This window comes from Antechinus flavipes, chromosome 2 (genome assembly GCF_016432865.1).
Source record: "Antechinus flavipes isolate AdamAnt ecotype Samford, QLD, Australia chromosome 2, AdamAnt_v2, whole genome shotgun sequence".
NCBI lineage: Eukaryota > Metazoa > Chordata > Mammalia > Dasyuromorphia > Dasyuridae > Antechinus > Antechinus flavipes.
Window position 1 is genome coordinate 580,178,776 of NC_067399.1, and position 24,285 is coordinate 580,203,060.

The following is a 24,285-nucleotide window of genomic DNA, read 5'->3' on the forward strand; positions in this document are numbered from 1 at the left end:
ATTATGCACTCAAAAGTAAGCTCTATACAACAAAGACAATTTCAAACACAATCCTTTTCTTTTATTATAAAATGCACACACAAACATCTTATTTGGTGTTTAAGTTTGGATTTTTTTTTTAATAAGTAAAAAAGGAGTCAAAACTAAAGAAGACTAGGAGCAGATTCCTATTAGATAATTGTTGTCATTTTTCACTCCCAGCCCACCCTTGTGACTCCATTTGGGGTTTTCTTAGTAAGATACTGCAGTGGTTTGCCATTTTCTTCTTCAGGTCATTTTACAAATGAGGAAACTAGAGGGAAAGGGTTAAGTGACTTGCCCAGGGTCACACAGCTACTAAGTATCTGAGGCCACATTTGAACTCAAGAAGATCCCCTGCCACCCAGCTGTGCCTCTTAGGCAATTAGTGGGTTACTTAAACAATCCAAGTAACAAGGGTCTGTGTGAAGGTAGTAGTAAAAGGAATAGAGAAGAGGGAAAATGTGAGAAATATTACAAAGCAGAATTAATAAGATGTGATAACTTATTAGATGTTAAAAAGAAGTAAGCGGGAAGAGTCAAAAGCTAACGCCAGAATCTCCTGCATGGGAAACAGAATAGAGTACAGTACCACTCAAAAAGTGGCAGAGTGGACAGAAAGCTGGGCTTGGGATTCAAAGGAACCTCGTTCACTGTGGTCCCAGACACTTCCTAGATGTGTCACCCTGGACAAATTATTTGATCTCTATGTACTAGATTTGGGAGTCAAATGCAAAAAAAGGTCATAAATAATTGAACCTGCAGTTATACTAGAGATTGTCAAGATAGAATAGAAAGAAAAAAAGAGAAGAGGGTCAAGGACAGAACTTTTAGCAAATATCTGTCTTAAAAGGTCAAGAGTTGGTAGTCAGAGAAAAGTAAAAATATGGGAAAATGTAGTATATCAAAAGCCAAGGGAAAAGCAAACTGGCCAGTATTAAAAAACAGAGGTCAAGAAAGAAAAAGTTTGAAAAAGGCCATTTATTTATAAATTAAGAAGTCATTGGTAATCTTTGAAAGATCAATTTCATCTAATGTCAGGAAATATTGATTGAAAAGGACAAAAGAAAGAGTGGATGATAAGGAAATAGAAGCATTAGGTAAAATCAACATTTTCCACAAATTCAGTTCTTAAAAGACAAATGGAAAGCCTTTCAGAGAATGGGGAAAGGTATGAATATATTTTGAGACAGTTAAAAAGGAACCAGTAGAGAATGAGAAGTCGAAGACTAATGACAGAGAAGGAGATAACTTAAGGAGATGGAAAGAAAAAGGATCAAATAGAATTAGACTTATTTAATAGAGATATCTTTCTTCCTCTGAGAAAGGAAGATGATAGTGAGAAGTTGTAAAGAGTAGAAGAAGAAAATTAAAGGATTCACAATCCACTAAGCATTGAGTGTCTTCTGTTTATTCTGTAAAGAGGTTTTATAAGAATGGGGAGTTACTTCCAAATTAAGAAGGAAAAAAAAAGATTTCAATGCTAACTGTGAGAAATGGGATAAGGAATTAGTAACAGAAATGAAAAGGTTGTAGTACTAAGAACCCAGCTAAAGTAATGGACTATAAATTATAGTGAGCTCAATTTCAAGATGTTCTACAGAGATCATATTATAATCTGAATTTTTAGTATTTGTGTATGCTTCATCTTCTCAATTAAATTATAAGCTCCTTGAGGATAAAGTTATGCCACTCCATCTTTCCTTAATAAATGTTTAATTTAATTGAATAGTAGACATTCAAAAAAGCTTGTTGATTGATTAGTTGATTCTGGCAGAGGTAAGGAAAAAAATTTTTTTAAGCTGAAAAGTTTTACTTACAACTAACTCTACTAAGACTTCACTAAGTCCTCAAATCCAATTATAGTCCAGAGAAAAATAGAAAAAGCAGAACAGAGAGAACACACTGCTGGGCAATTTCCATCATATTGATCATGGCTTTGCCCTTAAAGCATAAAATACAACCCCTGCTCAAAACATCTCTGTGTCTTTTAAATAGGTTGTCATGAGGAAGATGTCCTTATCGGGGAAAAATAAATTGGAAATCAAGAGTACCCTATTAAAATAAATCAAAAGCAATGCAATTCCAAGCTTGTGGATATATAGATCTTGTGTGCACTCAGCTTCAACCAGTTGATTAGCAGAAGGTCCTGAATTGCCAAGTATGCAGGCCTGTTTACAAACATGCCTCTCAGAGGATTTATAATTAGATTACAGCTAATCAATGTCTATGGTAAATTTAATCAAGTCACTTTTCCCTGTTCAGGAATCAATACTTTCTAATAAGCTGAAGGGGATAGAAGGGGAAAAAAACACAATTCAATACAAAGCACCAAATTTTCTACAAAATGAAATTCTTTTCATCACTTCATTTCCATGTGTAGGTTGATGAGATTCAGCCAAGGGCTTCCATTATTTCACTGGTCCTAGTCATTATGTCAGATACCATATGGCAAAGCCATGTATTTGCGAACCTATAAAAGAAAGAACTTACTCCCTATCCCTACCTAACTCAAAGTTTATAGAACAAGTGTTTCTGGGACAGGAAAATAGGTAAGATAGACTAAAATTCTTTCCAAAGATTTGCTTCAGGTCTCAGAAATTGAGCATGCCTCTCAGACATGAAAGTCAGATTTTAAGGGGCAATAAATTCCAGTCCCCTCAGTTATCCAAAAAGCATTTTTCAGTACTTTTCAGGACCTGACACTGTGCTAGGCAGTTGGGATACAAAAATGAGGACAAAGCAGTCCTGCATCAAACTGCTTACATTGGGAGTGGGGATGGAGAGGGATATGAAAATAGATAAGGAAATATAAAATATATAAGAAGAAAAACAAATATCTAGCAGGGAAAACATTAACAACTGGAAAAGACCTCCTACAGAAGAGTCTTGATATTAGACTTGAAGAAAACTAGGGATTTTATGAAGCAGGGATGAAGTGAGTACATTCCAGTCATGAAACCAAAATGCAGAGATAAGAAATAGAACACCATAAATAAGGAAAACAAATACTCCAGTTTGGTTGCAATGGAAAGTGAGTGAAAGAGAGTAATGAGCAGTAAGTTAAGCAGAAATCTGACAGTGAAGAACTTTAAAGGCAAAAAAAAAGGAGTCTTAATTTGTTCTAGAGGCAACTAGTAGCCATCACAGCTTCTAGCAAAACACCTTCAATAAGTCCTAAGGTCTCCTGCACCCAGAGCCATCCCCAGTCATCCTAATCTATATCTGACCACTATATCTCTGCAGGAGAAAATGAAACAGGTAACCTCACACAGCCCTCTCTCACTTAAATCCATGTCATGAATCACTTCCCTGATAGGTAAATGAAAGACAAATAACAATATAGAGCAGAGTAGTAGTAAAATACTCAGATGTGTCTTATGAAGGTCAATTTGGAAATTTAGAATAAAGAGTGGTGAGAGAATAAACTGAAGGCAAAAAAATAATAATAATAACAACATAATAGTACAGATTATAGGTAACAAGGTCTTACATTAAGATGGTAACCATGTTGAGTGGAGAGAAGACAAAAATGAGCAATGTTATGGAGATAGAATCAGCAAGACCTGGCTATTGGCTGATTGGAAGAGTTTGAGGTGGAAGGAAGGGGTGAAAGGTGAAGAAAAAGGACAAGATGTAGCTCTGAGTCTATAAACCTGGAAAAAAGATGGGGGTGGGAGGTACCTTCAATAGCAATAGGGAAATTAGAAACAAAAGAGAGTTGTCAGAGAGAGAGGAAAGTGTTGAAGATAATGGGTTTTATTTTGAACATGGTAACTTTAGGATGCTGGCAGAACATCCAAATACAAATGTCTAGTAGGCAATTAGTGGATTTCAGAACTAGAGCTCAAGAAAGATACAGATACAGAAGTCATAATCTTATATGTTATCTGCATACAGATAATAATTAAACCCATGAAAAATGACGAATTAACCAAGAAAGTAAAAAGAGAGAAGAGGATCCAGGACAGAACTACAGGGTATTCTGTGTATGCTTACACAGTGAGCAGAACGGACAATGGTCCAGGTGAAAAAAGATAGAAAAGGAATAATCAGGCAGAAGGAGAGATCAGAATCAGGAAAACCAAGAAGGAAGAAATTTCCAGAATAAGTGGTGATTCTATTTCAAACTCCAATTCTTTTTATACTGCAAAATAATTGTTAGGACATGTATGCTTATATTGTATTTAATTTATACTCTAATATACTTAACATGTATTGGTCAACTTGCCATTGGGGAAAGGGATGGGGAGGAGGGGAAAAATTGGAACAAAAGGTTTGGCAATTGTCAATGCTGTAAAATTACCCATGCATATAATTTGTAAATAAAAAAGCTATTTAAAAAAAGATGTCTATTAAAAAAAAAAGTGGTAATTAACATCAAGAAAGATGAGGCCCATTTCCAAAATATATAGAGAACTGACTCTAATTTATAAAAAACCAAGCCATTCTCCAATTGATAAATGGTCAAAGGATATGAACAGACAATTTTCAGATGATGAAACTGAAACTATTACCACTCATATGAAAGAGTGTTCCAAATCACTATTGATCAGAGAAATGCAAATTAAGACAACTCTGAGATACCACTACACACCTGTCAGATTGGCTAAGATGACAGGAAAAAATAATGATAAATGTTGGAGGGGATGCAGGAAAACTGGGACACTGATACATTGTTGGTGGAGTTGTGAATGAATCCAACCATTCTGGAGAGCAATCTGGAATTATGCCCAAAAAGTTATCAAACTGTGCATACCCTTTGATCCAGCAGTGTTTCTATTAGGCTTATACCCCAAAGAGATACTAAAGAAGGGAAAGGGACCTGTATATGCCAATATGTTTGTGGCAGCTCTGTTTGTAGTGGCTAGAAACTGGAAAATGAATGGATGCCCATCAATTGAAGAATGGCTGGGTAAATTGTGGTATATGAATGTTATGGAATATTATTGTTCTGTAAGAAATGACCAGCAGGATGAATACAGAGAGGCTTGGAGAGACTTACATGAACTGATGCTAAGTGAAATGAGCAGAACCAGGAGATCATTATACACTTCGACAACGATATTGTATGAGGATGTATTCTGATGGAAGTGGATTTCTTTGACAAAGAGACCTAACTGAGTTTCAATGGATAAATGATGGACAGAAGCAGCTACACACAAAGAAAGAATACTGGGAAACGAATATGAACTATTTGCATTTTTGATTTTCTTCCCGAGTTATTTTTATCTTCTGAATCCAATTCTCCCTGTGCAACAAGAGAACTGTTCGGTTCTGCAAACATATATTGTATCTAGGATATACTGCAACACATCTAACATATATAGGACTGCTTGCCATCTAGGGGAGGGGGTACAGGGAGGGAGGGGAAAAATCGAAACAGAAGCGAGTGCAAGGGATAATGTTGTAAAAAATTACCCTGCCATGGATTCTGTCAATATAAAGTTATTATTAAATAAAATTAAATTTAAAAAAATAAAAAAAAAAGATGAGGCCTTTATTTTTAAAATATATAGAGAACCAATTCTATAAAAATTTAAATCGTTCCCCAACTGATAAATGATCAAAGAATATGAACAGACAACTTTCAGATAAAGAAATTAAAGTCATTTCTAGTCATATTAGTCATATGAAAACATAATCTAAATTACAATTAATTAGAGAAATGCAAAATAAGACAACTCTGAAGTACCACCTCACACCTCTGAAATTGGCTAAGATGACAGAAAAAGATATTGATAAATGTTGGGGGGATATGGGAAAACTGGAGTACTTTATTAATGGACTTGTGAAATAATCCAACCATTCTGCAGAGCAATTTGGAACTATATTTATAGGGCTGTAAAACTGTGTATAGCCTTTGATCCACCAGTCTCAGTGAGTCTCTATCTCAAAGTGATAATAAAAGGGGAAAAGAATTCATATAGCAAGGAACTGGAAACCAAATGGATGTCCATCAGTTGGGGTAATAGCTGAGGAAGTTATGGTACATGAAAGAAATAGAATATTATTGTTCTATAAGAAATGATGAGAAGGCTGATTTCAGAAAAGCCTGTAAAGACCTACATGAACCAATGTTGAATGAAATAAGCAAAACCAGGAGAACACTGTATACAGCAGCAATAAAATTATGTGATGATCAACTGTGACAGACTTGGTTCTTCTCAATAATGCTGTGATTCAAGGCAATTCCAATAGACCTGGGATGAAAATTACCAATCACATCCAGAGAGCAAGCTATGGAGACTGAATGTGGAAAGAAGCATTATTTTCATCTTTTTGTTTGTTTGTTTTTCTTTCTCATGTTTTTTTTTTTTCCTTTTGGTATTATTTTTCTTACACAATGACAAATGTGGAAATATGTTCAAAAGTACTGCACATATTTAACCTATATCAGATTGCTTGCTGTCATGGGAGAGGGGAGATAAGAGAGGAAGAAAATTTAAAACACAGATTTTTACAAAAATATATGTTAAAAAATATTTATATATGTGAAATAATCACACACACACACACACACCACACACACACACACACACACACACACACACACACACACACACACACACAAAGATGAGGCCTGAAGAAAGACCATCTGATCTTGCAGTTAAAACATCATTGGTAACTCTGGGGTAGAGGAGTTTCAGTTGAGTGATGAAAACAAAAAACAGATTACAAGGAGTAAGAAGTGAGTGAAAAGAGAAAGTGAACACAATAAGACAAGAAAGTGCTTTCTAGGAAACTAGAAAGGAAGAATAAACACAGGATGATAATTTGTAAAAATGGTATGGTGAGGTAAAGGTTTTTTGTTGCTTTGTTTTTGGTTATAAAGGAGAGAACTGGATCTATGTTTTCAGTAATAAAAAAAAAAAAAAGCCAATAAAATCAAGGGCATAAGGAAACAGACTGAGCAAATAAGAGGAAAGGTGCCACCTCTTCATCAAAGTGTTTAACAAAGGAAAGAATTAAGATCTAGAGAAAAAGAAATTCATAGTGAATGACCTCTACTTTCTCACTAAAGCACAAGATGCTACTGAAAAGGAGAAGAAAAGAAAATCTTTGAAATAGCCATCATAGAGAGGTACAAAAGTCAATCAGGAAAATGTAGAAAGACTGTCTTCCAGCAGTGAACTGAATTAGATACCTAGTTTGTAACTTATACTATCAGTAGGATCATTTACTCTTTTGACTTCTTTCAGCACAGTTCAGCAGCATTGGAGTAAGAGCAGAAAAGGCAGATGGTAAAGTTTGGGTTTGGCAAGGAATGAATGGTGGTAAGACAAGGGAACAAGGGATTCTAACAGAGAGAGGACAATGTATAGTTGATTAAAAAAAAAAAAAATCTGTAAGGCATATACTACATGTAATACTATCCCCATTTTACAGGTAAGAAAATTAAGATTCAGAAAGATTTGCCCAGTTAAGACAGCTAGTAAATTTCAGTGATGACTTGAATACAAATATTCCTAAATCCAAGTCCAGTACTCTAGCCACACTGTCTCTTCTCTCCCCCTTGTAGAGATGAAGATAGAAATGGCACTTGTGGAAGCTGCTCAGTATAATAAAAGAAGCAGTAATGTGTCAAGAGACTTCAGTTCTAGTTCCTATTAAGCACAGCCACCAATTTGCCATTTAATAAAATGGACCTGGCAACAGACCCAAAATTTTGTAGTTTTATTCTTTCTGATGAATTTAGCAGGTAAATTTGCTATCTAAAGAGCAAATGTTTCTTGTTAAGGAAGCTACAACAAAGGACACTTTGAACTGGAGTATAAATCTTAGGCTATATTTAAGCACCTTCAGCATGCACTAAGCATCAAAAAGTATAAAAGAGATCAGAAAAGGCAACTTTTCAGGAACACTCTGACTTCTAGTCAAGCTTCTAAATATTTACAAATCCCTAAGAGAATGAAAAGCCGAAAAAGTCTTTCATTTCCTGGTAACCTCAATGATTTTAAGTTCAACCCCTAGCTGGGTGGTTACGTAATAAAGTCACTTTCCTGAAAACCCCACTCAGCCAGACACTTATCTTAAATGTATATGCCTCATATTTGCTGAAGATACTAAAGTCAATTCACTTTGACAAATACTTATTAAGCACTTTTATAAACAAAGCACCACACAAGGCCCAGGAATTCTGGAGACAAAAACCAAGGGAGGGGAGAGTCTCTAGGAGGACAGAGATCTTAAAGAATTAAATTAGCTCCAAGGTGTCAAAACCAAGAGTTAAAGTCTTACAATATCCAAAGTGCCAAAAATACTGGTTGTACTTAGTAGATTATTAACTTAATATATTACCTTCTTTGGTACATAGGATATTTCACTTACAGGATGATTCATTTACTAGAAATACACTCTTATTACTTCCTCAAATTGAGTCATCCCAACAGTTCCCAAAGAGAGTCCCTGAAGAAGCCCATTCTGAAACAGGTTATTAGTTAGCATCCCCCTCACCTCACAGTGAATCAGACCTCCAAAACACTGCCAAACTTGATGACGTATTGCACATCCTAGAATTCCTCCAGCAGAAGACCTACAGGTGGAGAGAAGAGAAATAAGAGACAGAAAAAGGAGAGGGATGGGAAGAGGAAAGAGTAGAAATATATGAGCTCATAATTTACAAAGTAAGCATGTATTTAATATCTACATCACTGTTTCACAACTAGAACTTCCTAATATTCTAATGGGTTGGATGAAAACAACCATACAGACTAAGTGCTCAATTCAATATATACTTGTTAAATAAAAGAACAAAGATTCTAGTGCATACACATTTCCTGTCCTTTATCCATATGTGACAGACAGTAATGATGGTGACTTTGGTGAGAAAAAGATATCTGAGATAAGTATATAAATATATCAGTGCTCCTTGGGGGAAATGGAAAAAAGATTGGGGAGGGGAATAATCAGGATAGCTGTACAAAGAAGGCAGGCAAAGATGGTAAGAAACCATGTGATAGGGAAAATTTACAAGTAAATCATGGACTAGAAAAGATTGGAAAAGGCTGATTTCACTTATACAATACTACCATCAAGTCTTTAAGCTATGGGGATAGAGTTCCCTACAGGCATTTATCATTTTTCAAGGAAAAATGAAACTGTCTTATTAAGAGAGCACAAAAAGGGAGAAGTCCTTTTGTCTAAGTAGCAAAAAGTTTAACATATGGCACAGGCTTAAGACTAGATTTGAAGGAGAAGAAATAAAGGCCTAGATGGAACAGGATACTACATGGCTCTTCACAGAAACTCTAGGAGTGGCAATGAAATAATAGCCCCTTGCATAAAACTCAAAGAAACACCAAACTTTACTCTAACTGCAGTGATTTACATTTTTTGGACTAGCAACTGGCAAATATTTAAACATTTGTAGTCGTTTATATAAAAATGAGGACCAAGTGCCTAATAAATATTATGTATTCAGGAAATGTACACTAAATGAATGAATAAAACAAAGTGAAATTTGGTAACTCTTCTACCACTTCTTTACACCTCTCCTTTTCTGCTCTAGAACTTTTTCTTTCTTTCTTTCTTAGATAGAAATTACCTTCCTTCTTTCTGCAAACCAAAAGACATCATTCTGGGTAAAGAGCAAATATTAATAGCATCAACATTCTCATGGGGAAAACAAAGAAAAAGATATAACTGATAGACATGAGCTAAGAGGAGGCAAGGACCTTATCTTACATAAGCTCTGTGCAATACCTAGCACTGTGTGAGTACTCAAACAACATCTGAAAGCAGTAGCAGTTAAGGTGCTTTCCCACTGAGTGGAAGAAATGGGAACATGCTAGTCTCTCATTGAGGGTGTATTATGCACTTTAGCTATAACTACATCAACTTAAGTAATATGTATCATAGAGAAGACAGAAGTCTATCAACAGCTAATCATCAACTTAAAGGAATATTTTTGATTGATATATTTTTTGCTTTGGAAATAATTTAAATATAAATAGGTACTAACCAAATATGGTTTGTGGTATTTCTGTTCAATATTAAGCTTTTAATGTGTTTCCCTATATTAAATTGAAATCTGGTCCTGCAACTTGCATTCACTGGTCCTACTTGCCCTCTGAAGTCAAGCAGAGTAAGTCTAATGCAGAAAGAAAAGAAAGGCAATACTTGCACCTTCAGAAGGAAAACATTTTCTGACATCTCCCATGATGAGAATTCAAGGCAAGTTTTCTTGTTGAGTAGTAGCCCTTTGTAAATTAATAGTATTTCCAGCTCAGGCCTCAAATATCTACAGCAATTTCTTATTTTCAGGTATGAGAACAAGATAAAAGATAAAAGTAACTCTAAGAATACCCAAATTTTCTAAAACCACATGAAGATAATGACTACCCCATTGAACGATGGCCTATTTCCCCTTTACTTTCTTTGCCCTCTACTATTGAACCTATTCTGAAACTTTTCTAAGTCACACAGATAATTCTGAAGCCCAGCTTTTTCATGTAATCAAAAGTCTACTCATCTACATACAATGTCATGGAAAAGAGCTTAAGCTCATAGAGATTTTGAAAAGTTTACTCCATTCCTCAAAGAATCACAGAATTTCAGAACCAAATGGTACACGAGGAACCTTCTAGTCCAATTCATATGTGAATAAGCAATTTTTCTGCAACCCATCTGACAAGTAGTTATCCAGGATTTGCCTGATGATCTGAAAGAGAAACAACTAGCATCCATCAGGGATAGCCCAATCACCATATAATAAGATAGATAGATTTAATTGTTAGGAAGTTTTTCCACATGTCCAAGGCAATGCAAATTCTACCCTCTAGTATTGGTTCTATCCTCTGAGGTCAAACAATGTACTTAATTTCTCCTTGATCTTATAGGTCTTCAAATACTAAAAGGACAGTTTTCTACATTTTTTAAACTAATCCTTACAAAACCTCAAGGACTCTCACCATCCTGGAAGCTCTCATTTTGATGTTTTTTAGCCTACCAACATCATTCCTAAAAGGAGTCACCCAGAACTGAATACAAAAATCCAGATCAGATCTGACAGGAAAAGACCAAGACACAGGAGGGCTATCTCTCTATTTCTGGATGCCATGCCTTCCTTAATAAAGCTTATGATAGTACTAGCTTCCTTGGCAGCCAGATCACACTACTGACTCATGTCAAGTTAAAACTTCCAGACCTTTTTGTTTTTGTTTAAAAGAGGAACGGTTATCTTAACCATGCTTCTCCCACTTTGAAATTATAAAGATTATTTAAGCCACTTTTACAAATTTTAGATTCCTGGGCTAGTTTGAATATGAAATCCTAAATTTATCAGAAGCAGAAGGAATTCTACTTTACAGAATTATCAAATTTTAGAGTTAGAAGGGACCTAAGATCATTTAGTCCATCCAAAAGGAATAAATTAACAAGGAGTCATCTAGTTCAGAGATGAAAAGCAGCTGAAGCCTTTCTGAATAAAGCCAAAATTTAATAAAAATATAGTTGGAAAACATTTAACAAAATAAATTAAAATACAGTAGATCATGGATAATGTTAATACATGGTTTTCTATGTCAATATGCAACCTTCAGGCATCTTTACATAGATTTTAGGGATTCCCATTTCTATTTGACTTTGACATCACTGATTTAGCCTCTGCTTAAAACATTTCTATAAGGTAAAAAGCCATTAATACCTGAGTAAGCTATTCTTCTTTTGAACCTCTATTTGCATGCTATTTGTATTTTAATAACTGAAACAGCCCCTTAGATACTCTTAGTATTACACAAATAACCTACTCCCTGGACTAGGAGTGTCAAAGATAAAGATCCTATAAAGAAAAAAGATCATATGTAGAAAGATGAAAAAAGTGGGGGAAATAATAATAACAGCTAACATTTATATAGTGATTACTATGAGTCAAACATTGTGCTAAGCACTTTACAATTATTATCTCATTTAATCCTCACAACACCACCATTTAACAGATGAAGAACTGAGGTTAAGGTCAAACAGCTAGAAAGTATCTGAAATTGAATTTAAACTCAGATCTTCCCAGCTCCAGGCTTTTATTGGGTAATCTACATGCTCAAAAAAAAAAAAAAAAAAATAGAGAGAGAGAGAGAGAAATAGTATTCATGCTAAGAATTCTGAGACTTGGGGAAGGAATGGTAAACTGGGATTCCAGAGACCTGACACTGGATGCAAACACATTAGAGAAAAACAAATTTCAGAAAAGATTGATCTTAGTAAAGATGAAAGTCTTGACACTCCTTCAGTTTAGAGCAGTTTTTTTCTAGGTTGACTAGCATTATCATTATCATCATCATCATCTATATAATACTTTAAGCTTTGCAAAGTGATTTACACATAGTTCATGTTATTCTCACAACAACCCTAAAAAGCTATTATTTCCCCATTTTAGAGATGAAGAAACCAATGCTGGACTTGAATTCAAGTTTTTCTGACTCCAGGTCTAGCACTCTATACATTAAGCCAACTGCTTCTATCTGATTTCTAATCATCACTAGCACTAATTCTGAAATGACAGGATACTGCTAACACAGGATTACCAAGCACAAGAGCCCTTTCTCCTCTCTGATATTCTAACAAACGATTAGGTACTCCCTAAGAAACACTATTGCATCCTGTTATCTGAAGACTTTCATACAGAAAGTTCTTTGCTTACAATTCAACAGATGGGCAAACCAAAAATATTTTCAATTAAGACAGGCTAAGTTTAGTGCAAAGACATGGAAACTATTATTTGCAATGGTTTTTGGGAAATGCATTTACAGAAACAGTAAGTTTCAAAATAGCAAAGGCAATAGTCTTATTTGGATAAAGCTATCTCTTTAAAAATGTATATTACAAAAGGCTTCCCAGATATATCCTTGGATTTTAACAAGCTCAATTTTGTGGACAAGAAACTGTGGCTAAGTGTACTAAATCAAAGCATTCAGCTGACTTGTCCAAGGTCACACAGCTATCAGTAGAGCTCAGAACTCAAGTTATCTGATTCTCAGTCAAGTGTTCTTTCCACTTAACTTTTAAAAGTAAGAGATCCTGGGAGACTCTAATAACCCTGTGTCAAGAAACCTTCCCATATATTCACTGAATTAAATCAAATTTATCCAACAGTTATTAAGCACCAATCAAATGCAAAGACCAATCAAATGTGTGTTTATATTCTAATTTCAGATTATACTAATTTATATATGCTTTAATCTTCCTACTAGATTAAGTTCCTTGGAGAAAAAGAATCCTAGGATTTAAAACTGAAAAGGATTTTAAGGGATCATCTACTCTGATCCTCTCATTTTGCAGAAGAGGAAAATGAAGACCATAGGGGAGATATGACTTGTCCCACTTCCTACAGAAAAGTAGCAACTCAGGGATGAAAACCTAGATCCTTTAAGTACAAATACAGGGGGTTCCCCCCACTAATATGTCTCATTTCATATTTGTATCCCTAAAGTCTGGCACTAGAAATTGTACATATGTAATAAACTTTGTTGACGCTCAATAAATATTTTTCAAAGTTCTCAATAAGCTCCCTCCACCAAGAAACCAAAGTTCTCTTATCTCCCTGCTTCCCCATTCTGCCAAGGGAAAAAGTTAAATTCCAGTTACTTAGGATTTTGCATCAAGTTCCCCAACTGAAAACATCAGATCATTAAAGTATTCTGAAGAGGTAAAGAGGCAAAAGGGTAAGAGGACCCATATAAATGCCACATACCTACATTAGGAAACAGAAGTGCGGATCAGCAGCAATAATGACCCACAAAAGTCAAGAAAAGTTGAATCCAGTTTTAAGCCCGAAAGCATATAAATTCCTATCACCTGACCCTAGAAGACATGACTAAGTCAAAAGTCACCTAAGGGAAGGAGCAGACACAAAAGCCTGATTAAAAAAAAAATAAAATAAAATAGATTAAAGCCAAGGCTCAGTGGCAGGGCAGAGAAGTCATGGGTTTATCCCCAATCCTGAAAAGGGTGTCAAAGGTCAGTCCCAGAGTCTAAATTCCACCGTCCCTACACACTAACCTGGGAGGGGGGGATAAGAGTCCTCTTTCATTGCCTACTCCTCACCTCAGATACTCTCCTAGGAGCCTTCCAAGTCTACATCGTAACTCCATGAACCGTTCCTTGTTTAAAAAAACTCTGCTAAGATTCCCCCAAAGCCCTCCTCCCTAAACGCACGTACTCTTCTAGGACATACTGACAATGACAAAATGCCTTCCTAAGATCTTCCCCGCCTCCCTGGACATTTTCCTAGGACCAGTTCCCTAGCTGAGTTCTCCCAGGTTCCTCTCCTCCACCGGTTTTTCTCCCAGAGACCGTCCAACACCTTTCCCCACAGCCTACGATCTCCAGACTGTCCCTATCATCCTCATACTCTCCTAGATCCCCTCCCCCCCTCGGACTCTCTCCTAGGTCCCTTTCCCGATTAGTCTCTTTCCCCCTCAGACTCTTTCCAAGGTTCCGACTGTTCTTGGTCCCCACCCCCCTCTCTCAGATTCCCTCCGAGGTACCTTCGCCCCTCAAACTCCCTGTTGGGTTCCCCCCACCAAAATCCCCATACAGTCCCCTCCCCCCTCAGACGCTCCTCCCCGTTCCCTCCGCAAGGGGAGGCCCCGCCCCCAGGAGGCCAGGGCCCTCCAAGCCGCCTCAGAGGGAAGGCCTGGTTCTGGCCTTGGCCTGCGGGATTCCTAATCGAGACCACAGTTTTGTGAAAGCCGGGTGCCTAGGTTCCCGGAACACACCGCTCACCAAGCCCTGGTTCTTCGGACTGCCACCGCCCGCCTGCCCCTGCTCGTGCCCGATACTGCCAGACCGGGCCCAAAAGCGCGCTCCCGCGCCCCAGTAGGGTCCTAGAGGCCTCCTCGTGCCAGCCCCGCCCCTAACCCGGCTCCTTCCGTGGCCCCGCCCCCTCGTCCGTACTATAACTCTCAACAGACGCTACGATCTGGGGACCACAACTCCCAGCAAGCAATGCGAATCGCTCTGTACGTAACTGTCCAGTGGTGAGAAAAGGTCAGACCACCACCCTCTTTTTTCTGGCTCCACCCAAGCCACACGTGCCCTCCTGCCTGCCTCCTCAATACGCCCAAGCTTCTCTCACTGGATGTGGAGGTTTGCTTGGCAGACAGGTCATCAATCAATAAACATTAGCTAGACTACTCTGTTACTCCAGCTAGAGTAACGCCATGAACCAGAGTCCCTGAAGCTGGCTTCCTGGAAGGGGTGAGATTAAAGCTAAACCTTGAAGCATAGGTAAAAAGAAACAGCCCTTCACCCTTATAAACAGGCTTTACAGGTTATAGAGTCTGTTCGCATCCATTATTACATTGAATAGTCAGGGTATATGTGGAAACAGTCTCTTCCTCACCCCTAGCTGCCATATCGAGTCCCATCATCGAGCCAAGACGTCCCCTAGCATTAATAATAAACCCCTACTTATTGAAAGGTTTACAAAGAACATTTCTCACCAAAATCCCGTAAACTAAACTGTGCAAGGAGGACTATCCCTTTTATATCTGCGAGGGGCTACATTATAGATGAGGAAACTGGCTCAGAAAGACTGAAATGCTCACCTGTAATCACAGCTAATAAGTGTGATGAATCCCAGGTTCCTTCAGGACTTTCCCCACTGTTTTAAACTTCCTCTTGGCACTTCTTTTTAAACCTCTCTAATGTATTTGTGTATTCTGTCGTAGTATAGTTACCTATAAAGAAGCTGCCTGGTTAGTGGACAGTTCTGAAGCAGGAATTAGATTGAAATCCTTCATTAGAACTTCTTATCTATGTAATGAGAGACTAGTCAGTCACTTAACCTTTTTTGAACCAGGGACAGTGCTCAAGGCTAAAAGTTATTAAAGGAATTGTCACTCTTAAGTAATAGTTATTTCTATGTGGTTATTATGCCTTTACTAAACAGTAAACTCTATAGTAAACTATGTGTTAATCTGAACTTTTTTTGGTTTACCTTTTTTCTTTTTAAATTTTTATAATTTTTTTCATCACCTCTATTTCAAAATATATACCTCTCTTCCAGGAGAACCATGTTCTATAATAAAGAATAAAACAGAAAGTTCAGCAAAACTAACCAAAACTCATCATCCCAGTCCAACGACTTATGCATTCTTCCCTCACAGTCTACATGGTCTTCATAGCCTACATAGAAAGGAAGTGCTTCCTTTGCAGTCAAGCTTAATCACTGTTACTGTACAGTATTTAGTTTTAAATTAGTTATTTTCTTTCCATTTATGCTGTGAAAATTGTACATAATGTTTTACTTCACTTTTCATCCCTCCATACAAGTCTTTGGTGCATCTCTGAATTTATTATATTTGTTTCTTGCAGTACAGCAATATTGCTTTAAATTCATGTACTACTACTTGTTTACCAGTTAATGGGTTATATTCCCCAATTGATGAATATCTACTTTGTTTCCAATTCTTTGCTACTCTATGTTGTTAGAAACATTTTAATATATATGGGTTCTCCCCTTCTGTCTTTGAGCTTCTTTGCATAAGTACATGCCTAGCAGTGGGATCTCTGAGTCAAAGGATAAAAATGTTTTCATCATTTTAGTGTAATAAGTAGTAAATTAATCAATTTGACATAATTCCAAATTGCTTTCCAGTAGTGTTGGCCCAATCTTCTGCTCCATCAATAAGTATATTTGTGTCTTTCCTCAGCCCCTTCAACACTAACTCTCTCCATGTCTTTGTCATCTTTGCTAATTTGCCAAGGTAAACAATGAGGTTATCTAAATTTTGTTATTGTTTGTTGTTGTTTAAAGCAAAATCAAAGAAGCCTCAGAACTTTCCAGGGTGATTTGCACTTATCAGTTCTTTGATAAGTGTTGAATAAAGGCAAAGGAAATATTTTTTTCTGGAGGCATTGGACATCACCTCCAGAGTACAGAGGTTGCATTTCCTATTGTTTCCAGAGGATAGATTGATAGCCTCATTTGGAATGGAAGTTGAGAGTACTGAGTTTGGATTTTTTTTTCCTCCTATCATACTTGGTTCTTAAACTTACTCCCACTCCCTCTATTATTGTCTTGGCCTGAACCTAAAAGTGGGAAAGAATTTAGGAAATCAGTGATCTGATTTATTTCTTCCAATTCTCATTCCTGTTGTGACAAAGAAAAGCAAGAGACAAACTTTCTATGAAAAGGAAAACTATATATTATATAAATAAAGAAATAAACTATTAAATGAACCTGAAGGCACAGTTAATTAACTGTAATCAATACTGTGAGCTTTTTAGCCATTTAATATAAAGCTGCATTCTGTGGTTCTAAATATTTGGCAAAGAATGCAGAGGAAAATCTTGAACAAACTTTCTTATAGTATCTAAGAGTGGAATAATGGGGAACAAAGCAAAGCAGGCTCCCCAAACTGAAAGGAAATAGTTCCACAGTTCACAAAATAAAGTATTTATTTCACAACAATTCTGAAATCATTCAACAAGCATTTAAGTTTTTACTAAGTACAAGTTAAGCCAGCTAAGCGGCTCAGTGGATACAGCCCTGAGGCTGGAATCAGGAAGCCCTGAATTCAAATTTTGCCTCAGATGATAACTATATGACCTGGGCAAGGCACTTCACCTCTGTTTTTTATTACTAGGGAAGAAAAAGACAAATCACTCCAGTATCTTTGCCGAAAAAGCTACACAGACAACATTGGTATCCTGTGTTGTATCCTATGTTCTATCAGATTCTGGAAGTCAGACACTACTGAACAACAAAGGACACCAGAGGACAGAAAAACAAAAGTAAAAGTTGACATCCTCAAGGAACTTGCATTCTAACGAAGGAAACAGCATGTAAATAACTAGATATATGTAAAATATATACAAAGTAGATGGAAGATAATCTTGAAGGAAGCAGCAAATTAAGAGGCAGCATTCCAAGCATGGGGGTAACATCAAATAGGTCATTGTTGCTTGAATGCAGAAAACATGAGACAGAAAATCTACCAAGGAGGCAGCTTATTAAAAAAAAAAATCTTTAAATGCTAAATAGGAATTTATATTTGATGCTGGAGTTTATAGGGAGCAACTGGAGCTCATTATGGGAAAGAAGAGTCAGACCCTACCTATACTTTATAGATAAATCATCTTGGCAGTTAAGTAAAGAGTGGATTGGAATGGGGAGAGAAAATAGGTATTCCATTTTATAGTTGAGGAAACCAAAACGTGGAGAGACTGGATGACTTGCCATTGTGACAGGGTCACATAGGTCTTAATCTTCCGATTTTCAAGTCCATTGTTGAAAGTATACTACTTTGCAAACTATCTTTCCCACTACTCCCTTTCATGTACTGCACACTCTAGTCCAAGGGTCCTCAAACTTTTTAAATAGGGGGCCAGTTCACTGTCCCTTCAGACTGTTGGAGGGCCAGACTATAGTAAAAACAAAAACTTTGTTTTGTGGGCCTTTAAATAAATTTCATAGCCCTGGGTGAGGGGGTTAAACGTCCTCAGCTGCCGCATCTAGCCCGCGGGCCATCAAACTGGACACCACTCCCCAATTTCCAAACATCACAGCAGTTTTTGTTTTGGGGTGTTTTTTTTTGCTGAAGCAATTGGGGGTAAGTGACCTGCCCAGGGTCATCACACAGCTAGGAAGTGTTCTGAGGGTAAATTTGAACTCAGGTCCTCCTGACTTCAGAGTTGGTGCTCTATCCACTGTGCCACCTGGCTGCCCTCAACACAGCAGTTTTAGTACCTCTGTTTACACTTTCTTTTGGCCTGGAATGTACAGCTCTTCCTCACTCCACCTTATCAGTCCCATCCCACCCTGCCTGTCCCAGGTGTGTTGAAATACCAACCATCCTTCAAGGTCCAACAAAAATTCCTTTCCTAGATCCTATCCTCCTCTTCAGAAGTGATCTCTCCCTCCTCTGAAGTCATAATATTTGGCTTCTACTTATTAATGGCATTTAACCCATTTTGTCTTTCATTATAGTTACTTGTGTTTAAGTTTCACTTCCCTTACTAGATTGTGAATTCATCCAACTGAAAAAATTATCTTATTCATTTGTCAGTTCTAGATACCCAGTATTTAGCCCTATCCATCCTAGTGAAATAAAATTAACACAGCCCTAAAAGATTAATAGCTGCACTTTTTGTGGTGACAAAGAATCAGAATGGATATTCATGAACTGTGGAATGCCTGAAGAAGTGGTATCATACAAATACAATAAGTTTACTGAGTCCTCTGTACAAAATAAGGAATATAGGAAAATGACAATCTGAAGCCATGAGCTGATGCTAACTGAAATAAGCAGAACCAGAATAAGGAATATAGGAAAATGACAATCTGAAGCCATGAGCTGATGCTAACTGAAATAAGCAGAACCAGAAAATATATATATGTTATGAGAATGCAAATAAGAAGATTCCCTAAAAGTAAACCTGAGTAATTGCAGTGTCCAGGAGAACAGTTAATGAGACATAGCTTCCTCCTCTGGCAGTGAAGTAAGGGACTCAAGAATGTTAAATTTGTTTCTTGGCGTTACTGGATTGGATTCTAGCTTTTATTTTAGCTGCTGCTGCTGCTGGTGTGTCAGTAAAGTGCAATACATGTTTAACATATATTGGATTACTTGCCTTCTAGGGGAGGAGGTGGAGGGCAGAGAAGGAAAAAATTTGAACCACAGAGTTTCTCAAAGGTGAATGTTGAAAAGTATCCCTGCACTAATTTTTCTTGTGCAGCACGATATTTGTATAAATATGTATACATATGTTGGATTTAACTCATTTTTTTAAAAACATGTTTAACATATATTGGATTACTTGCCATCTAGGGGAGGAGGTGAGGGAAAGGAGGGGAAAATTTGAAACACAAGCTTTTGCAAGGATCAATGTTGAAAAATTATCCATGCATATGCTTTGAAAAGAAAAAGCTTTAACAAAAAAAAAAAGTAAAAAGTAAAACAGAAAAAAATAAAAAGTTTTAATAAAAAACTAAAAATGAAAGAAAATTATCCATATATATTTTGAAAATTCAAAACTTTAATTAAAGTAAATAAAAAGAAAAGGTGCAATAGGGTGCAAGGGGAACCTTGTATCTGGAAATAACCATGTTATAAAAATCCCTAAATTTTATTAAAACTCAAAAATTAATGCACACACATTTTGTGTTTCCTTTTACTGATACCTAAGAGGAGGCTTCACTAAGGATATCAATACTTTGAAGAAATAACAAACTAAAGTATGGATGGGATGTGGTAAAGTGGGGGCTTTTTGTCTTGGCTTTTGGAATATTCTGGCCTTTAAAGGTACCTTGGAGGAAGAAAGAATGGGGAGGGTGGTCTCCTCCAGGATATATCGATGGGAGGCAAGTGTGAGGGATGCAAAGATGAGGAAGTCGCCAGAGCCAGGCGCAGGTTGGAGAATCAGTGGGCTAGCTGTGAAATATATACACCGCACAAGACCGGGGAAGCCCAGATTTACCAGGGAAAGTGCGGGGGCGACCTGGGAAGGAGGACTCTACTGGCTCCGCCCCACGGCGGGCTCCGTGCCGATGCGCCGGACCCACGCAAGCCTCTGGGCGGGGCTGAATCTCCGGCCCCCAAGTCCTCAGCCCACCTCATCCGCCGGGGCGGAAGTCGGAGCATCGCTCCGCTACCTTCCTTCTCTCCGGGACTCCACGCCCCGGAGCGCCCCAAACAATCAGACAGCGGAACGGAGCGCCGGAACGCCACAAAGTGTGGCTGTCCAGCGGCGCCCCTAGCCTCCCAGAGTGCGCCCTTCCCCCGCGTCCCGGGCCGGCGCCCTTCGCCCCTGGGGCCATGAAGCGGGCTAGCACTCTGCGGCTGCTCTCCGACCTGAGCGACTTCAGTAACGCGAACCAGCTCCGCGAAGTGCTGGAGAAAGAGCCTCTTGCTCGGGTCCGCTCCAGCCCCGACGGCCGCCACCTGCTGCTTCTGCGCCCTCCGGGCTCTCCGGCCCCCCTGCTGTTGGTGTCCAGGAAAGGGGCGGGGCTGGGGCTGGAACCCCCCTGTCCGGCTGGCCCAGCCCCGGTGCTAGATGCTTTCTTTCTCCAGTGCCCAGGTTGGGCCAGTGGCCCGCGTCCTGTGCTCGCCTTAGTGTGGGCGAGTGGGCGGGCCGAAGTGTGGGGGACCGGAGTGCAGCCGGAGTGGCAGCTCCTGCAGCAGGTCGAATTGTGTGTGAGTAGCAAGGCCAGGGTGGTGAGCGCAGCTGCTCTGGGAAACCGGCTGGTGTGGTGTGAGGAGCGCCCAGCCAGCACTGAGGTCACGCCAGGCTCCGTGCAGGCTGCTTTCGGTCATTGTGTGTGCGCTCGGGCCTTGGAGCCCCACGGAGAGCACAGGGCCATGCTGGGTGCCCCCAAGATCCTGCTGCATCACTGCCCTCATTTCCAGCTGCTGGCCTCCCGTTCTGACTTCTTCATGGTGCCCACAGCTACAACGTGGCCCAATGTAGCCCACATCTTGCTCATCTGGTACCCAGCTAAGGGCAGAATAACTGTAACTGCCCCTACTCACAACCTGACTTATAACAAGAACTTGAGCTCTAAAGGCAGGGACTCCTGGGATTTCAGGTCCCTGATTCGGAGAGTACCGGGACTGCTTTCCGGTGGGGAGCCCTTAGATATCCACACCTGTGCCCCTGCCCAGGAGAACCTGCTGTTGCTGAGCCCAAAGGGGGCTGTGAGTCTCATCCGAAGAGATGGAGGAACTAGAGCAGTGGGTATCCTGGGGCCTGGACTGCTTGCTCCGGGGGTCCCAGTGTCCTTAGGTGTCTTCAACAACACTTTAGCCTGTGTACTGGGCTCTGGACTTGAACTGCTGGACATGGGCAGTGGACGACTTCTAGAAAGAAAGGTCTTAAGCACTGACCGGGTCCATCTGCTGGAGCTCTCGGCCCCAGGGATTGATGAAGATGAGAATAAAGGTGGGCCGAGGCTGCTCTCTGCAAGTGGCCTATTCTGTGTGATCTGGGAGGTGAGGAGGGAGGGTGAGTGGCTAAACTCCGAGGACTTAGTGTTTGAGGAGGCTTGTGGCTACTACCAGAGACGGAGCCTGCTTGGAGCCAGGCTCACAACTGATGACTTGAGGAAAGGAAGCACTTTTCGAGCCCCACTGGCTCTAGCTGCTATTCTCCAAGGTCACCAACCCCCAACCAAACTGCTAACTGATCTGCAAGCTGAGCTAAGGGACTACCATGGCTTAGAGCGTCTCAAGACACGACTAGTGGCTGCAGATGGGCAAGAGGAAGGCTGGGCAGAGCTGGCTGAACGAGAGGTAGAGCGGCTACTTCGGTCAGATCTGACAGGGGACAAACTGTCCCAGCTCAATGCTATCTTTTCTGCCTTTCCTGCTGCTGCTTGGTGTTCCACCCGTCGTGCCCTACAACTGCAACTGGATGAGGTTGGCCAGCTAAAGTCCCGGGCCCCTCCTGATTTGTGGAAGAAGGTGCTAGTGGATGCAGGGTCTGATGGGGCACTCCCCGCCTTTGAACTCCTGTGTCAGTGCCTTTGTCGGTTGGAGCCATGTTGGTTGCCACCCTTTGTAGAACTGGCACAACAACAAGGAGGGCCAGGTTGGGGGTTAGGAGCTGGAGGCCCTGGGCCACCCTTATACCGACGGGCATTGGCTGTTTTGGGTGATTGGGCTGGGGCCAGGGCAGAGGCTCTAGAGCTAGAGTTACTCTTGGGGAGTGGCCGGCCCAAGGCTGTGCTTCAGGCCATAGGGCAACTTGTTCAGGCTGGACAGTGGGAACGGATCCTGGATGCAGGCCTGGCTTTCAGCCCATCCAGCCCATTGCTGCAGATGGAGATCTTCACTGTCTTACTAGCTGAATTTGCTCGGCATCGCCAATTAGATGCCCATATCACTCGCCTGCGCCACCTGTGCCCCCCAGATTTGACACCCACAGACCTCCTGCTCCTGTTGAAAAAACACCTGCCAGATGAAGAGGGGCCTCCAGCCCCATTCCCTAAGATGGGAGCTGACCCTCCACTCACAGTGGGGCTCCTGAGAGACCTGCTGGAACAGGCCAGGTCTGAAGCACAAGTTCCAAGTCCCTATGAAGATATCCTTTGGGACTCTGGCAGCTGTCCTCCCCACCCCAAGAGCAGGCAATACCCCTCACAGGGCCAGAGGAATCAAAACTAGAAGCCCAGAGCCAAAAATTTAATAGAATTGACTCAGACTGAGATTTGGGGTCAAGGGATAGGGTGAACCTGAGAGGGAAGGGTCCAATCAGTTTTTCTCACTCCCTTATAAGAGGGAGGGGCTCAGGATTCCCTTGAAATGCAGGGGTAATTCATGGGATGGTCCTATGTGATACTTTTCTTTCCTGGGGAGATTTTCAATATATACAGATAAGGGAAGCAAAATTGTTAGTGTCTGTGATTGAAGAGAGATGGAGGGAATGATAATGTAGTATGTTGGAAATACAGCAATCAGGCCACCATATGCTCAATTTCAAAGAGCCCTTTTCTGACTCTCCCATCCCCTCAATGTGGGTTTGAGGGAGGATAATGTCATTAAAGGAATGAGAAAAGAATCCTACTACTTTCAGCATAACAAGGATTTTTGGAAGTCATCACCAAATTCATAGCTCCCCCACCCTTATCTTCCAGAATTCAGAAGTAAGGACCTAGAAATGCTGAGCTCAGTTAGTGCCAGGCTATCAGAAACCATCAGAAACCATTCCCTTGCTCCCTTCCCATCTTGGTTCTCAGCCCCCAGATCATCTACCTGCCCCTGAGTCTGAGGTCTGATTACATGGATCTTGCTGTAAAAAAAATCGGTAACAGAAATCTGAAAGTTCCAGGACCAGAAAGGTCTTTAAGTATCCTAAACTCCACTTAGGCCTGTTTCCTCTAGGTGGTACAGTAGATAAAGCACTGGGTTTAAAGTTACGACGATCTGAATGCACATTTGACCTTCAGACAATTGTTGTGTGACCCTGAATAAGTCATTTAATTGCTTTCTGCCTCAGTTTCCTCATCTGTAAAATGGAGGTAATAATAGCACCTACCTCCCAGGATTATTGTGAGGATATGAAATGTTATAAAATGTTTTTTGCAAATATTAAAGGACTATATAAAGGCTAGTTATTATTAAGAATACTATTATATCTGGACTCTGATTCTACCACCTTCAATACCTGGGCCCAAGGAAGTAAGGCATGGAGAAATAAGACAAACCCCTTCCCTTATTTCCTGGAACTCTGAAACTCTGGGGAGAGAGATCAGTAGTTTCTTTTAGCACTGATGCTGGTATTTGAAGGGGGGGAGGGGGAGAGGCAGGATTTTTTAGTGAACAC

The 24,285-nt window shown here is 39.7% G+C and overlaps 2 protein-coding genes across 5 annotated transcripts in view; one reads left to right on the forward strand and one right to left on the reverse strand.

Annotated features, from left to right (window-relative positions):
• ARMH3 (armadillo like helical domain containing 3) overlaps positions 1 to 14,878 on the reverse strand; it is a 224,625-nt gene extending 209,747 nt beyond the window's left edge. Inside the window, exons 1-2 of one of the 4 annotated variants that reach the window (XR_007951113.1) lie at positions 14,743 to 14,877; positions 8,476 to 8,554 (exon numbers count right to left, since the gene is read on the reverse strand). The gene's annotated coding sequence lies outside the window, so the exon portion shown is untranslated. Of the gene's footprint in view, positions 1 to 8,475; positions 8,555 to 14,742 lie in introns of all 4 variants that reach the window. The other 3 variants (XM_051981285.1, XM_051981287.1, XM_051981286.1) reach the window with 3 other exon arrangements.
• Positions 14,879 to 19,978: 5,100 nt separating this feature from the next.
• On the forward strand, positions 19,979 to 24,094 carry HPS6 (HPS6 biogenesis of lysosomal organelles complex 2 subunit 3). Its single transcript, XM_051981281.1, has one exon. The coding sequence runs from the start codon at positions 20,781 to 20,783 to the stop codon at positions 23,124 to 23,126; it is 2,346 nt and encodes a 781-aa protein (XP_051837241.1). The 5' UTR covers positions 19,979 to 20,780; the 3' UTR covers positions 23,127 to 24,094.
• The last annotated feature ends 191 nt before the right edge of the window (positions 24,095 to 24,285 follow it).